Source organism: Eulemur rufifrons, chromosome 30 (assembly GCF_041146395.1).
Source record: "Eulemur rufifrons isolate Redbay chromosome 30, OSU_ERuf_1, whole genome shotgun sequence".
Classification (NCBI taxonomy): domain Eukaryota; kingdom Metazoa; phylum Chordata; class Mammalia; order Primates; family Lemuridae; genus Eulemur; species Eulemur rufifrons.
This window is the reverse complement of record NC_091012.1, coordinates 86,757,768-86,775,324: the sequence shown is the minus strand read 5'-3', so window position 1 is coordinate 86,775,324 and position 17,557 is coordinate 86,757,768. Positions and strand designations below refer to the sequence as shown.

General features: G+C 36.2%; 1 protein-coding gene across 2 annotated transcripts in view; it reads right to left on the bottom strand.

The window, feature by feature from the left end:
• The window catches only part of ATRX (ATRX chromatin remodeler), a 216,863-nt gene that overhangs the window by 43,488 nt on the left and 155,818 nt on the right, over positions 1–17,557 (bottom strand). For both annotated transcript variants that reach the window (XM_069464119.1, XM_069464120.1), the window contains one exon: positions 16,037–16,145. In XM_069464119.1, the coding sequence (XP_069320220.1) occupies positions 16,037–16,145 (109 nt within the window). The remainder of the gene's footprint in view (positions 1–16,036; positions 16,146–17,557) is intronic.

Here is a 17,557-nt window from a genome sequence, read left to right as displayed (position 1 = left end):
TTTAATATCTATTCCACATAAAAGATAACATAGAGCCATACAAAAGGATCAAGCATGTAGAATGGTATAAACTACGTAGGTTAAAACATATACATACATACACACACATCCCTTACAGAGAACTTCACTAATGAAGAGTTGAATATGTTTAATAAGCATGTTTATCAAATTTCTAATGCTTCTCAAACACTGAGCTAGGCTGAGAATACAAAAGATGAAAAAAATATTTGGTCATGGCAGTAAAGGAGACTACCACCTACAAGACCACAAACATACCAACAATTGTAAAGCAATATAATATAATTTGCAATAATAGAGTTATTTACTAGGTGTAGATGTGCTCAACAACATATTTTGACTTTGAAAAGCATACAAGTGGGAAGCAAAGCTGTTTAACTCCCCCTAAAAGAAAAATAAAGAGTTAATGACTGAATTGGTATTAAGAATTGATTTTACATCAGGGAAATGCAAATTAAAAGCACGATGAGATACTACCTTACCCCTGTCAGAATGGCCATTATTAAAAAGTCAAAAAACAATAAATGTTGGCATGGATGTGATGAAAAGGGAATGCTTATACACCGCTGGTAGGAATGCAAATTAGTACATTCTCTGTGGAAAACAGCATGGAAATTCCTCAAAGAACTAAAAGTAGACCTGCCATTAGATCCAGCAATCCCACCACTGGGTATCTACCCAAAGGAAGAGAAGTCATTTTATCAAAAATATACCTGTACTCATATGTTTATCACAGCACAATTCACAGCTGCAAAGATATGGAATCAACCTAAGTTCCCATCAACTGATGAGTGGATAAAGAAAATGTGGTGTATATATAAACCACCATGAAATACTACTCAGCCATAAAAAAGAATGAAATAATGTCTTTTGCAGTAAGTTGGATGGAACTGGAAGCCATTATCCTAAGTGAAGTAACTCAGCAACAGAAAAACAAATACTGCGTGTACTCACTTACAAGTGGGAGATAAATGATGGGTGTACAGACCACACTGTATATGGAGTGGTATAATGGACATGGAGACTCAGAGGTGGGGAGAGTGGGAGGAGGGTGAGGGGTCCAAAATTACCTATCAGGTACAATGTACACTGTTTGGGTGATGGGTATACTAAGACCCTGACTTTACCACCATGCAAATCATCCATGTAACAAAAAACCACATATACTCCCTAAACCTATTAAAATAATAAAAAAGTGCATTTTCAACACACACAAAAAAGAATTGATTTTAACTAATTAACTTATAATATTATTCAGTCTGGAATATGTAAGTCCACATTGAGATAAACTAACCAGGATAATTTTAGATTTTCTTAATACTAAGCATCAGTATTAAAGTATATACTCAAAACAAACATGATTAAAATATGAACCATTAATATATAGTACTCCTAGAAATTTTCTTGTACATGTCTTTTGGTAAAAGCACTTCTGTTAGGTACATATTCAAGAGTGGAACTGCTGAGCCATAGGGTATGTATATGGCACTGTTAAACTGAACAAATATTTATTTCTCCAAAGTAGTTATTCCAAATTACATTCCACTAGCAGTGTGTGATAATTCCAGTTGTTCCAGATCTTGACAAACCATGGTACTATCTTTTTGTTTTTATTATAATCTTTTCAATATAGTTTAAGGTTCATAAGAATTTGCAACAGTAGTTTAGAGAATTCCCATGTATCTTTCATCCAGCTTCCCCCAATGGTAACTTATAATAACTTACACAACTACAGTACACTGTCAAAACCAGGAAATTGATATTGTTATGAACTCAAGTACAGAGCTCATTTGGACTTCATCCGTTTTTGTTTGGGGTATAAGTTCTATGAAATTTTATCATGTATGTAGAATCATGTAACCATTGCCACATGCAGGATACAAAACTGTTCCATCATCACACATAAAAAACTTCCTTGTATTATCTCTTAGAGTATTCACACCCTTCCCCTAATCCTAAACCCTGGCAAGCACTGATCTGCTCTCCAGCATCACAATCTTATCACATCAAAAATTCTATATGAGGCAGGGTGCGGTACCTCACGGCTGTAATCCTAGCACTCTGGGAGGCCAAGGCAGGAGGATTGCTTGAGCTCAGGAGTTCAAGACCAGCCTGAGCAACAGGGAGACCCCGTCTCTACAAAAAAATAGAAAAATTAGCCAGGAATGGTGGCATGCACCTGTAGTCCCAGCTACCCGAGAGGCTGAGGCAGGAGGATCGCTTGAGCCCAGGAGTTTGAGGTTGCAGTGAGCTACGATGACACCACTGCAACTCTAGCCAGGGTGACAGAGCAAGACTGTCTCCCCCCACCCCCCCCAAAAAAAAAATGAAAAAAAAAAAAAAGAATGCTATATGACTGGAATCATACAGCATGTAACTTTTTGAGATTGGCATTTTCACTCAGCATAATGCCCTTAAGATCCACCCAAGTTGTTGCTTGGATCAGTATTAATATTTTACTCGTTTTTATTGCTGAGCAATATTCCATTATATGGATATACCATAATTTGTTTACCCATTCACATCTTAAAGAACATTTGGGTTGTTTCTGGTTTGGGGCTATTATTTAAAGCTGCTATAAACACTTGTGTTTAAGTTTCTGTGTGAAAATGTTTTCATTTCTATGAGATAAATTTCCAAGAGCATAACTGCAGGGTTATATGATAAGCATATGTTTTATTTTATTTTTTTAAAGAAACTGTCATATTGTGCTCCAGAGTAGCCGTACCATTTTACATTCCTACTAGTGACAGATCATTCCTCTGCATCCTCACCAGCATTTGGTGTTGTCACTATTTTTTATTTTAGCTATTCTGATAGGTGTAAAGGGATAACTCGTGATTTTAAATTACATTTTCCTAATGGCTAATGATATTAAACATCTTTTCATATGCTTACTTGCCATACATAGACCCTCTTCAGTGAAGTGTCAGTTCAAGTTTTTTGCCCATTTTCTAACGAGCTTGCTTCCTTTCTGAGAATTCTTTGTACATTCTGGATATGAGTCCTTCGTCTTTTCCTTTCCCTTTCCTTTCCTTTCTTTCTTTTTTTTTTTTTTTTTAAGAGACAAGGTCTCACTCTGTCACCCAGGCTGGAATGCAATGGTGCAATCATAGCTCACTACAGCCTCGAACTCCTGGGCTCCAGCGATCCTCCTGCCACAGTCTCCCAAGTAATTCAGACTACACACATGTGTCACCATGCCTACCTTGTCTTTTCCTTTTCTTTTTTTTTTTTCTTTTTTTTTTTTGAGACAGAGTCTCACTCTGTTGCCCAGGCTAGAGTGAGTGCCGTGGCGTCAGCCTAGCTCACAGCAACCTCAAACTCCTGAGCTCAAGGGATCCTCCTGCCTCAGCCTCCTGAGTAGCTGGGACTATAGGCATGCACCACCATGGCCGGCTAATTTTTCTATATATATTTTTAGCTGTCCATATAATTTCTTTCTATTTTTAGTAGAGATGGGGTCTCGCTCTTGCTCAGGCTGGTCTCGAACTCCTGAGCTCAAACGATCCGCCCACCTTGGCCTCCCAGAGTGCTAGGATTACAGGCGTGAGCCACCACGCCCGGCCTCTTTTCCTTTTCTTAACAGGGTCTTTCACACACATGAGTTTTTAATTTTGATTAAGTCCAATTATTGATATTTTCTTTAATGGATTATTTGCCTTTGGCATAATAACTAAGAACTGTTTGCCTAACCTGAGTTCTGGAAGATTTTCTTTTACGTTGTCTTACACAAGTATAATAGTTTAACATTTAGATTTATGATCTGCTTTGACTTGGTTTTTTGAATAGGGGTAAGGGTTATGTCAAGGTTTGTTTTTGGTCTATGAAAGTCCAACTGTTCCAATACCATTTTTTGAAAAGACTATCCTCTCTATTGAACCACTTTTGCACCTTTGTCAAAAACATTTTTAACTTGCATTTCTCTGATGATTAATGAAGATGAGCACCCTTTCACATGTTTATTGGCCATTTGGGTATTATCTTTTGTGAAGTCCTGTTCAAGTTTTTTGTCCATCTTTTTATTGGGTTGTCTGGTTTACCCTATCAATTTTTAAGAATTCATTATATATTATGGATAAGAGTCCTTTCTAAATCTATATATTAGAACTAGGTTCTCCTACTTTGTAGCTTGCCTTTTCACTCTTAATGTGAAATGCCTTTTGTATTAGTCAGGGTTTCCCAGAGAAACAGAACCAATAGAATAGGAGTAAGAGTGAGTGAGTGAGTTTGTGCGTACGAGATTTGTTATGGGACTTGGTTCACTGTGATTATGGAGGCCCACAGGCCCTATAATTTGCTGTCAGCAACCTGGAGAACTAGGGGAGTTAATGATATAAATCCTGGTCCCAGTCCAAAGGCCTGAGAACCAGGGGGTAGAAGTAGGGATAGGAGGAGTTGGTATAAGTCGTGGTCTGAGTCTGAAGGCTGAAGAACCAGGATTGCTGATCTTTAAGGGCAGGAGAAGATGCATGTCCCAGCACAAACAGAAAGAGCAAGTACATTTGCCCTTCCTCTGCCTTTTTGTTCTATTCAGGCTCTCAATGGATTGGATCATGCCCACCCATATTGATGAGGGCAATCTTCTTTACTCAATCTACTGATTAAAATGCCAATCTCTTTCAGAAACACCCTCACAGACACATCCAAAAATGTCTTACCAGTTACCTGAGCATCCCTTAGCCCAGCCAAGTTGACACATAAAATTAACTACTACACATTTGGAGAACAGAAGTTCTTAATTTTAATAAAGCTCAACTTATCAATCTTTCCTTTTATAGTTAGTACATTGTGCATCCTGTTTATTCAATTTTTCTTACTGCAAGATGAAGAAAATAATCTTTGCTGTTTCCTTCTAAAAACTTCATTGTTATAGCTTCCAAATTTAAAACTACAATCCACCTGAAATTAGTTACCAGGGAAATACAAATTAAAACTCTGAAGCCTTACCACTATATAAACATCACAAGTTTTTTTAAGAAAAGGACAAACAATATCAAGTGATGATGAGGACGGAGGACAACTACAACACACATATACAACTGGTGTGAGTATAAATTGGTACAACCATTTTAGACAAATGTTTTGGCTACACAAGCTAAAGCTGAACATACCTATTACCTAGCAATATCACTCTTGGGCAGCAGTCCCCAAACTTTTTGGCACCAGGGACCGTTTTCATGGAAGACAATTTTTCCATGGACGGGGGTGGGGGATTGGGGGAGAGGTTTTGGGAAGATTCAAGTGCATTACATTTATTTCTATTATTATTACATTGTAATACATAATGAAATAATTATACAATTCATCATAGGTTGGGGACCCCTGCATTTAGACATATACCAACAGATATATATATATATATATATATATATATATATATTCATCAAAAGACATATATACAATAATTCTTTTAAAAGTTTAATCTTTGGACTTTCACTTCTAGAAAGATGGAATACACATACTGTTCCCTATTCCTCACAATAAGTACAGCTAAAAACTCTGGACATTATATATAAAAAGAACAGAAGAAGACTCTGAAAAGTGAAAAGGAGGAAGCAGACTGGGCATGGACTTCAGGACTTAAGGCACAAAATGGCAGTGAGTTTCATAGGCTTTCTTTCTGCCTTACATATCCTAGACTAGTTTCTAAAGAACTCCAGCAGATGGTATAAAAAAAATTTCTAAGAAAAGCCTGGCCTTTCTAGATAAAGGTCCATAAAAGGGGTAGCATAGCAAGACAGACAACTCTAAGATAGCCACTCGACTCCAGCCAAATAGTACAGAAAAAAAGGTAGCTGCACCTCTATCTTTCTAACCTAACCAAGTTATAACTAAAGGCACTGCCAGGGTGGTCTTAGAGAAGTATGATTTAACAAGGTCCTCCCCGAGACCCAGGAGTATCAGTGAAGACCATGTAGGGAACCAGGACATCCACCTACACCAAGTGGTTACAAGAAAACACCTTCCCCTCCCTACTGGGGTAGTATCAAAAGGGGCCTAGTGGAGAATTAAGAATTATACCACCACCCAAGAACTAATGAAATACCCCCTGTAGTGTAAGAGGAGGCCATATGGGGAGAAGTAAACAGATAATCCTCACCTTCCCAGCCAGGATAGTACCAGCAGAATCCCAGCAGGGAGACTGAACTCTTACCATCAACTGGCAGAAATGAGGCAGGGCACCTCATGCTCTGCCAGAACATTTTTCAGAAGATGCCTAGTATAACAGAACATTTAAATAAGCTCCAAAGTCTCATGATATAGTAACCAAAATGCTCATTTTAAACATAAGAAGTTTGTCATAAGTACCAGGAAATAATGAGTTCAAGAAGGCAATCAACAGACACCAACATTGAGACAACAAATGTAAAAATTGTCTGACAAGGATTTTAAGAGTAGCCATTAAAAAAAATGCCTCATAAGCAATTATCAACACACTTGAGACAAATGAAAGAAATAGAAAGTTTCATCAAAGAAATAGAAGACATAAAGAAGAACCAAATGGAAATTTTAGAACTGAAAAATATAATAACAGAAATAAAACACTCAATTCTATCCTCTACATTCCTCTGACTCAATGGCAGAATGTAGAGGATAGAAGAGTCTGTGAACTTAAATACTAAACAATAGAAATGACACAACCTGAAATGACACAACAGATAGAAATTGAATGGAAAAAAAAAGAGACTATAACAAAAAAATCTAACATTTTTGTCATCAGAGTCCTAAAAGGAGAGGAGAAAGATGGAGGGGCTAAAAAAGTATTTAAAGAAATAATGGCTGAAAATTACCAAAATTTAGCAAGAAACATAAACCTACAGGTTTAAGAACCGGAATGAACCACAAACAGGATACACTCATAAGCATTCTCTGAAAACTAAGATAAAGAAAAAAGAATCTTTTTTTTTTATTTCAGCTTATTATGGGGGTACAAAAGTTTAGGTTATGTATATTGCCCATTCCCTCCCACCCCGCCCAAGTCAGAGCTTCAAGCATGTCCATTCCCCAGACAGTGCGCATTGCACTCATTATGTAGGTATACACCCATCCCCTTCCCCCACCCCCCACATCTGCCCGACACCCAATTGGTGTTATTCCCAAATGTGAATTTAGGTGATGATCAGGGGAACCAATTTGCTGGTGAGTACATGTGGTGCTTATTTTTCCATTCTTGGGATACTTTACTTAGTAGAATGGGTTCCAACTCTTTCCAGGAGAACATAAGAGATTCTATATCACCGTTATTTCTTATAGCTGAGTAATACTCCATGATATACATATACCACATTTTACTAATCCACTCATGTATTGATGGGCATTTGGGTTGTTTCCACATCTTTGTGATTGTGAATTGTGCTGCTATAAACATTCAGGTGAAGATGTCTTTGTTATAGAATGTCTTTTGTTCTTTTGGGTAGATACCCAGTAACGGGATTGCTGGATCAAATGGTAGGTCTACTTGTATCTGTTTAAGGTATCTCCATATTGCTTTCCACAGGGGTTGCACTAGTTTGCAGTCCCACAAGCAGTGTATGAGTGTTCCTGTCTCTCCGCATCCACACCAACATGTATTGTTTTGGCACTTTTTGATAAAGGCCATTCTCACTGGAGTTAAGGAAAAAAAATCTTAAAATAAGAGAGAATTCAAAGCAGAGAGAACACCTTATCTAAAGGGGGAAAAATAATTTGAACAAACAGGTTTCTCATAAGAAACCATGGAAGCCAGAAGGAAGTGGCACAATTTTTTCAAGTGCTGAAAGAAAAGAACTGCCAACTCAAAATTCTTTATCCAGCAGAAATACCCTTTAATACTGAAGGAGAAATCAAGAAATTCTCAAATGAAGGAACTCAGAGAATTTATTGCCAGCAGACCTGCCCTAAAAGAATGTCTAAAGGAAGTTCTCTAAACACTAATGAAATGATAGAAGTAATGCTGAAACACTAGGAAGGAAGAAGCAACAATGAAAAGAGGGAAAAAAAAGAGTGAAAGAGTAAATACAATACTTTCCTTCTGTTTATGCTTTCTAAATTATGTTTTATGGTTAAGGACAACATGATTACACTGACTGAAGAGGTTGAACACTTAAAACAGTTACATTATAAAAAGAGAACCTGGCCAGGCATGGTGGCGCGCACCTGTAGTCCCAGCTACTCAGGAGACTCAAGCAGAAGAGTGGCTTGAGTCCAGGAGTCTGAGATTGCGGTGAGCTAAAGATGACACCACTGCACTGTAGCCCAGGCAACAAAGCCAGACTCTGTCTCCCTGCCCCTGCACCACCCAAAAAAAGGAACCTAAGGGGTAAGGTTTCTGCATGTTAATCAAACTGGTAAAATGATGTCACCAGTAGACTGTAACAAGTTTATATTTGCGCACACACACACACACACACACACACACAATGTAATACTCAGAGTAACTGCTATGAAAGGCATACAAAGAGAAACACTAAAAAACACTACAGATGAATCAAAATAGAATTCTAAAAAAGATCAAAATAACCCACAGGAAGGGAGAAAAAAAGAAAAAATAAAATAAAACAGAATGAAAGAACAAATCGAACAAAAAATATAATGGCATACTCAAGCCCTATATTCAATATAAGTGGACTACACACACTATTTAAAAGAAAGAGATTAACAGAGTGGGTGAAAAAGCATGACCCAACTACATGCTGTCTATAAGAAACTCACTTATAACAATATAGGTAAATATAATAATATACGAGAGTTGAAAGTAAAAGAATGAAAAAAAAATGCCATGTAAACATCAATCAAAATAAAACAGGATTGGCTTATATTATTAATAGTATCATATAACACAGACTTCACAGCAAAGAAAATTATGAGAGACAGAGAGGGATACAGCAATTCCAAATATGTATAACCTAAACAAAAGCTGAAAATATGAGAAACAAAAACTGATAGAACTGATGGGAGAAACAGACAAATCCACAATTATAGCTGGAGGCTTCAACCTTCCTCTCTCAAAAATGAATAACCAACTAAAAAAATCAGCAAGGATAAAGAAGAACATCGAAGAACAAAATATGATGAACATTTACAGAACGCTCTCCTCAGCAATAGCAGAATACACATTCTCTTTAAGGGCCTGTGTACCATATGCCAAGATACACAATATCTTGGGCCATAAAACAAAATGCAACAAATTAAAAAGAACTGAAATCATACAGAGTATATTTTCTGAACATAATTAAATCAAACTAGAAACCCGTAACAGAAAAATAATAGAAATCTCTTGGAAATTAAACGTTATTAGCTATGTGTCAAAGAGGAAGTCTCAAAGGAAATAAAAAATATGATGAACTGAATGAAAATATATCACAATTTGTGTCATAGTTAAAGCAGTGCTGAAAGGGAAATTTATAACACTAAATGCTTACATTATAAAAGAGGAAAAGTCTTATATCAAATTAGTAATGTAAGCTTCTACTTTAAGAAAGTAGAACAAGAACAAAATAAACCAAAAGCCAGATGAAATGAAAATAGAAAAAAAAAATCAATGAAACAAAAAGCTGTTTTTTTGTAAAGATGAATAAAATTGATAAACCTCTAGAAAGACTGACAAAGAGAACAAACAAATAACCAATATTAGAAATGAAACAGAGGCAATCACTATAGACCCTACAGATATCAAAAGGATAATAAGAGAATGCTATGAACAATTCTATACATAAATTTGAGATCAAGATGAAACAGACTAATTCCTTAAAAAACACAAATTACTGTAAACTATTCAATATGAAATAGATTACTTTTATAGTCCTAAAACTATTAAGGGAATTTAATTAGTGATTTTAAAACTCTCAAAAAAGAAATCTCCAAGGCCAGAAAGTTTCACCGGCAGATTTTAGCAAACATTTAAGATTAACATAAATTCTACATAATCACTTTCAGAAAACAGAAGAGAGAACACTTCTCAACTCATTTTATGAGGTCAGTATTATCCTGATACCAAAACCAGAGAAAGAGAGTACAAAAACAACAAAATATGTATCATAGCTCTCATGATTATCTCTCAACAAAATATTAGCAAATAGAACCCAGAACTACATAAGAAGAATTAAACACATGACCAAGTAGAGTTTATTCCAGGGATAAAAGACTGGTTAAATATTCAAAAATAAATCTATGTAACATGCCACATTAACTGGCTAAAGAAGAAAAAACAGATGATACTAAATGAGGCAGAAAAAGTATTTGACAAAATTAAACATCCTTTCATAATAAAAACTCTCAGCAAATTAGGAACAAAGGGGAACTTCCTCAACTTGATAAAGAGTTATCTACAAAAAACTTACAGATAACATCATAGTTAATGAAGACTGAATGCTTTTCTCCTAAGATCAGGAAGAAGGCAAGTCGTCTACTCTCACCACTGCTACTCAACATTATTACTGAAGTTCTAACCAGTGCGATAAGGCAAGAGAAGGAAATTATGAACGTTTGTCATATAGATCAGAAAGGAAGAAATAAAACTATTCCTACTTGCAGAAAACATAATGGTCTATGTGGAGAAAATCCCAAGGAAACTACAAAACAAACTCCTAGAACAAATGAGTTCAGCAAGATCACAGACAAAAGATCAAAACAAAAATCAATTGCATTTCTATATGTAAGCAATAAGCACATGGAAACCAAAATCATTTACAATCACTAAAAGAAAGAGAAATACTTATGTGTAAATTTAACAAGAGATATACAAGACTTGTATGCTGAAAACTACAAACCCTGATGAAAGAAATCAAATAATGGAGAGATACCCATACTATGTTCAAAGATCAGAAGACTCAATATAGTAAAAATATCAATTCTCCGCAAGTAACAGATTTAATACAATTCCTACTAAAATCTCTCTAAAATTTTTGTAGATATAGACAATCTTATTCTAAAATTTATGTTGAGGCCGGGCGCGGTGGCTCATGCCTGTAATCCTAGCACTCTGGGAGGCCGAGGCGGGTGGATCGCTCAAGGTCAGGAGTTTGAGACCAGCCTGAGCAAGAGCGAGACCCCGTCTCTACTAAAAATAGAAAGAAATTATATGGACAACTAAAAATATATATATAGAAAAATTAGCCGGGCATAGTGGCGCATGCCTGTAGTCCCAGCTACTCGGGAGGCTGAGGCAGGAGGATCGCTTGAGCCCAGGAGTTTGAGGTTGCTGTGAGCTAGGCTGACGCCACGGCACTCACTCTAGCCTGGGCAACAAAGTGAGACTCTGTCTCAACAAAAAAATAAATAAATAAATAAATAAATAAAATTTATGTTGAAAAAAAAAAAAAAACCCAAAGAAATTAGACTAGCTAAAACTATCCATAAAAAGTAGAATAAAGTGAGAAGAATCAGTCAATGTGATATTAAGGCTTACTATATAGCTATAGTAATCAAGGCTATGTGGTAATGACAGAGGGACAGACATATGGATCAATGGAAAAGAATAATGAACTGAGAAACAGCCCCACACAAGTATAGCCAACTGATTTTTCACAAAGGTACAAAAGCAATTCAGTGAAGGAAGGATAGCTTTTTCAACAAAGGATGCTGGAGCAGCTGGACATCCACAGCCCAAAATATAAGCCTTTAACTAAACTTCACACCTTATACAAAAATTAACGATGCCACATGGACCTAAATATAAGATGTAAAATTATAAAACTTTTAGAACACAACACAGGAGAAAATCTTCAGGACCCATGGCTTTGGGGATGAGTTCTTAGACTTAACGTCAAAAGCATGATCAAAACAAACAAACAAACAATCATTGACAAACTATATTTCATCAAAATTAAAAACTTTGCTCTGGAAATATCCTGTGAAGAAGATGAACAGATAAGCCATAAACTGGCAGAAAATATTTGTAAACCATTTATCTGACAAAGGACTCATATCTAGATCATATAAAGAACTCCCAAAGCTCTACGATAATTTTTTAAAAATCCAATTAGAAAATGGAAAAAAAAAGACATGAAGAGACATTTAACCAAAGAGGATATACAGTATTTGATGGCAAATAAACACATAAAAAGATATTCAAGATAACTAGCTATCAAGGAAATGGAAATTAAGACAATGAGATACTACCACACATCTATCAGAACACCTAAAATAAAAAATAGTGATAATACCAAATGCTGGTGAAGATGCAGAAAAACTTGATCTCTCACACATTGCTGGTAGAAATATAAAATGATACAGACATTTGAGATAAGAGCTTGGCTATTTCTAGTAAGCTGTGGTATATGTATACCATGGAATATTACTCAGCTATAAGAAATAATGAAGATGCGACATCTCTATGGTTCTCCTAGAGAGAGTTGGAGCCCATTATATTAAGTGAAGTATCCCAAGAATGGAAAAACAAGCATCACATGTACTCACCAGAAAATTGGTTTCCCTGATCGTCACCTAAATACACATCTGGGAACGATACCAATCGGATATCAGACTGAGGTGGGGGGTGGGGGTTGGGGGGAGGGGATGGGTGTATGCCTACATAATGAGTGCATTGCGCACCGTCTGGGGAATGGTCACGCTTGAAGGTGCTGACTCGGGAATGGGGGGTGGGGAGGGGAGGGATATATACCTACATGATGGGTACAACGCGCACTATCTGGAGAACGGACACGCCTGGAGCTTTGACTTGGGGGGACAGGTGGTACATGGGCAACGTATGTAACCTGAAATTCTGTATCCCCCATAATAATAAGATGAAATAAAATAAAAAAAAATCTTCACATCCAAAAAAAAAAAAGAGTTTGGCTATTTCCTAAAAAATTAAGCACAAACTTACCATGTAACCTAGCAATAACACTCCTGGGCATTTATCCTAGAGAAATGAAAACTTAGGTCCACACAAAAACCTAAACACTGTGTTCATAGCAGATTTATTTGTAATAACCAAACCTAGACATAACTAAAATGTCCTGCAACAAGTGAATGGTTAATCAGCTGTGATACATCCATATCATGGAATACTACTCCGTAATAAAAAGGAATAAACTATTGATACACATGACAACTTGGATATAACTCAAGAGCATTTTGCTGAGTGAAAAAAGCCAATCTCAAAAGATCACATATATAGTATGATACCATTTATATGTCTTGATATGACAAAATTATAGAGATGGAGTACAAATTAGTCATTGTCAGGGGTTAGGGATACTGATGAGGTTGATATTAAGGATGGATTTGACTATAAAAGGGCAATATGAGAGAGATCTTTGTGGTGATGGAATATTTCTGTATCTTGATTACGCATGTGATTAAAAAGCACAGATAGATATATACACTGAAACAGTATCAATTTCTTGGTTTTGATATTATACTATAGGTATGTAAGTTCTAACCATTGGAGAAAATTACGTGAAGGGTTCACAGGACCTCTCTGTACTATCTTTGCAAGTTAAGGAGAATCTATAATCATTTCTAAATAAAAAGACAAACAAACAAATAGAAAATAGTATTAAGTTAACCAGGGCCCGAGACTGCTGAAAACTACTTCCAGGTAACAACACAACAAGATTAAGTATGGTCATTATCTTAGGGTTTATCTTAATGTCTCTTTCAGATCACTTTAGTATAAACAAGGATTATATTTATATCCTATTTTCTGAAAATTACTGAGTCATGAGAAGTTAGGATATATACAGACGTTTGTGGATTTAATCTGGATGGATTCAGCTACCCAAGTGTAACCCTCCAAATCCATAATATGTATAAGCAGGTTAACATACCAAATCCAGCAATCTGAAGTCTGAATGCTCCAATATCTGAAACTTTTTGAGCGCCAACATGATGATGCTCAAAGGAAATACCTGTTGGAGCATTTTGGATTTCAGATTTTCTGATTTGGGATGCTCAACAGGTAAAAACATTCCAAAATCGTAAAAAATCTGAAATCTGAAATACTTCTGCTCCCAAGCATTTCAGAAAAGGGATACTCAACCCATAAGCATGAATTTGAATGAAATACTTTTTGGCATATATTTAGGGATTCACTGGTGAGTAAGCCAAGCTGACAGCTCAGCATCTAAATTTCAATGTTGTTCCCTATTGATCATCAAGTATGAATGTTATGGGACAGATCATATGCTTTTTTGATATTTAAAATTTTGGTAAACTGAGCAAGTCAAAGGTTTAGATTATGTTTAAAAAAATCAGAGTTACTAAATAAAATTACTTCTTCACATTCATATACAAATAATTTTTAAAAACAGGGCAAACAGAATATAAAATGTATTTATTCTGCAAGTGCTTACATAATCAATCACATGTTTATAGCTTAACTGTACTTAAACCACCCCTTTGTAAGCTTTCCTAGACAATAGATTTTCAGTAACTATTAATCTTTCTATGATCTAACTAGAATATCTCTAGCCTTAAGCCTAAGTCTACTTCATGAATCTGCTAGAATTAAAACATGTTTTACATACACAATATAATACCCTTCATAGTTTAAAACATTTCTTAAGGCATACTTCAGTCATCTTTCCATAAAATTAATCCCCCATCTAAAGGCCATGCTTTCACACCTTTGTATACAAGGGCTGTATGGAAAGTATCCAGCCATGTAATATGAGTTGTTATATTAACAATGGCTGGATACTTTCCAGACAGCCCTCATATGTGTGTGTGCATCTATGTATACAGTCATGTGCCACATAATGTTTTGGTCAATGATAGACCACATATATGATGGTGGTCCCATAAGATTATAATGCCATATTTTCACCATACCTTTTCTATGTTTAGATATATTTAGATACACAAATACTCACCATTGCATTACAATTGCCACAGTATTCAGTACAGTAATATGCTGCACAGGTTTGTAGTGCAGGAGCAATATGCTATACCATATAGCCTAGATGTTTAGTAGGCTATACTATCTAGGTTTGTGTAAGTATACTCTAGGATGTTCACCCAATGCAAAATTGCCTAACAATATATTTCTCCAAATGTATCACCATTGTTAAGCAACACATGACTGTATATATAAATTTTTCTTTTCCAAATGCAGTTTGATTTTGTCAATTACTAACAGTTAAAAAGCAACATCAACAATGTAAACACAAATGTAAACACACCTTATATCTATAGTTGATGATACAAAAATGTTCAATAAGAGTACATGAAAAGATGCTCAACATCATTTATCATTAGGTAACAGCAAATTAAAATCACAAGAGATACCATTAGACATCTATTAGCGTAAAATAATTTTTTAAAAAATATAACAATACCAAGTGCAAGCAAGGATAAAGAGCAACTGGAACACTCGTATGTTGCAGGTGGAAATGCAAAATTACATAGTCACTTAAGAAAACTGGCAGTTTCTTACAAAGATAAACATTAACTTACCATATAACACAGCAATGGCAACCCTGAGTTTTCATTTCACTTAAGTAAATACCTTTGTTCACCCAAAAACTTGTACATGAATGCTTAACGCAGCTTCAATTTTAATTCTTCAGAAAGAACTCAAATGTCCCTCAACTGGAAACAGCTAAACAAACTGTGATATATCCCTACAATGGAATACTATGCAACAATAAATGAGAACAAACTATTGACACACGCAACAACATGGATGAATGGCAAATACATTTCACTAAGCGAAAGAAGTGAGACTAAAAAGGCAACAAGGGGCTGGGCACGGTGGCTCAGGCCTGTAATTCTAGCACTCTGGGAGGCCAAGGCAGGAGGATCACTTGAGCTCAGGAGTTCAAGACCAGGCTGAGAGAGAGCAAGACTCTGTCTCTACTGAAAACAGAAAAAACTAGCCGGGCATGGTGGTGCATGACTGTAGTCCCACCTACTCGGGAGGCTGAAGCAGGAGGACCACTTGACACCAGGAATGTGAGGTTGCAATGAGCTATGATGATACCACTGTAATCTAACCAGGGCAACAGAGCAAGACTCTGTCTCAGAAAATAAAAAAACTCTCTCTTTCTCACTCTCCACACACACACACACACACACAAAATTTTCCTACCTCACATTAGTTTCATCATTAAATTCTTCAGCCCACTTCTTCCTTGACTGTGCAGTAGTAGAACCATCTAAACGGTAATAGTCAATGTTTCGAAGCCACTTCCCTTCACCTGAAAATTTAACAAAAAAAAAAAAGCACAAAAGGGATTTGATAAATTGCTCTGCTAATATTAGTAGATTTTCCTCCTCACTCACTATTTAAAAGTGAGTTATACATATTCTATTTATATATCAAAATACAGTATATACTTTTCCTAATCAAGGAGTAATTATATTACAAATAAATTCATCACAGATTTCATTCAAATAGATATTGATGAATACAACTATTTTTAAAACCTATTTCATCTACATGAGAATTTCTTTTTTTTTTTTTTTTTTTTTTTTTTGAGACAGAGTCTCACTCTGTTGCCCAGGCTAGAGTGAGTGCCGTGGCGTCAGCCTAGCTCACAGCAACCTCAAACTCCTGAGCTCAAGCGATCCTCCTGTCTCAGCCTCCCGAGTAGCTGGGACTACAGGCATGCGCCACCATGCCCGGCTAATTTTTTTCTCTATATATTTTTAGCTGTCCATATAATTTCTTTCTATTTTTAGTAGAGGTGGGGTCTCGCTCTTGCTCAGGCTGGTCTCGAACTCTTGAGCTCAAACGATCCGCCCACCTCGGCCTCCCAGAGTGCTAGGATTACAGGCGTGAGCCACCGCGCCCGGCCTACATGAGAATTTCTTAAAAGAGTTTTCTTGATTAGAATCCACAAGAATATGATTAAATTACATTTTGCACATGTGGCTTGCTTTTAATTAAATCTATAAATGGCCAAGTTTTACCTCCTTATTAATGACTTGATAATAATCAGATAAAAAATAGAAACAAAGAATGCCTTTTTTTTTTTTTTTTTGAGACAGAGTCTCACTCTGTTGCCTGGGCTAGAGTGAGTGCCGTGGCGTCAGTCTAGCTCACAGCAACCTCAAACTCCTGGGCTTAAGCGATCCTACTGCCTCAGCCTCCCGAGTAGCTGGGACTACAGGCATGCGCCACCATGCCCGGCTAATTTTTTTGTATATATGTATTTTAGTTGTCCATATAATTTCTTTCTATTTTTAGTAGAGACGGGGTCTCACTCTTGCTCAGGCTGGTCTCGAACTCCTGACCTCGAGCGATCCACCCGCCTCGGCCTCCCAGCAAAGAATGCCTTTATTCATTCACTGAACAAGTATTTACCGAATGCCTACTGTGTGCCCAAAACTATTCTACAGCTAGCCACAAATGTCAGCATATGTTACCATTTCATGAATATTGTTTGTGTATGTGTAAAGGATTGCAACTTTATAAATTAGTGATCTAATATGTCAATTTTAGGTGATATTTTACCCAATACTTGCATTGATATTAAAATATTGAGGGATTAAGAGTTTATGATATTTTTATATTGTATCATAGATGATTTCTATCCTAATTCTCTAATTGTAAACACAACACTACTATTTGTCATGTAAGCAAAATTCATATTATAATGCCCTATCC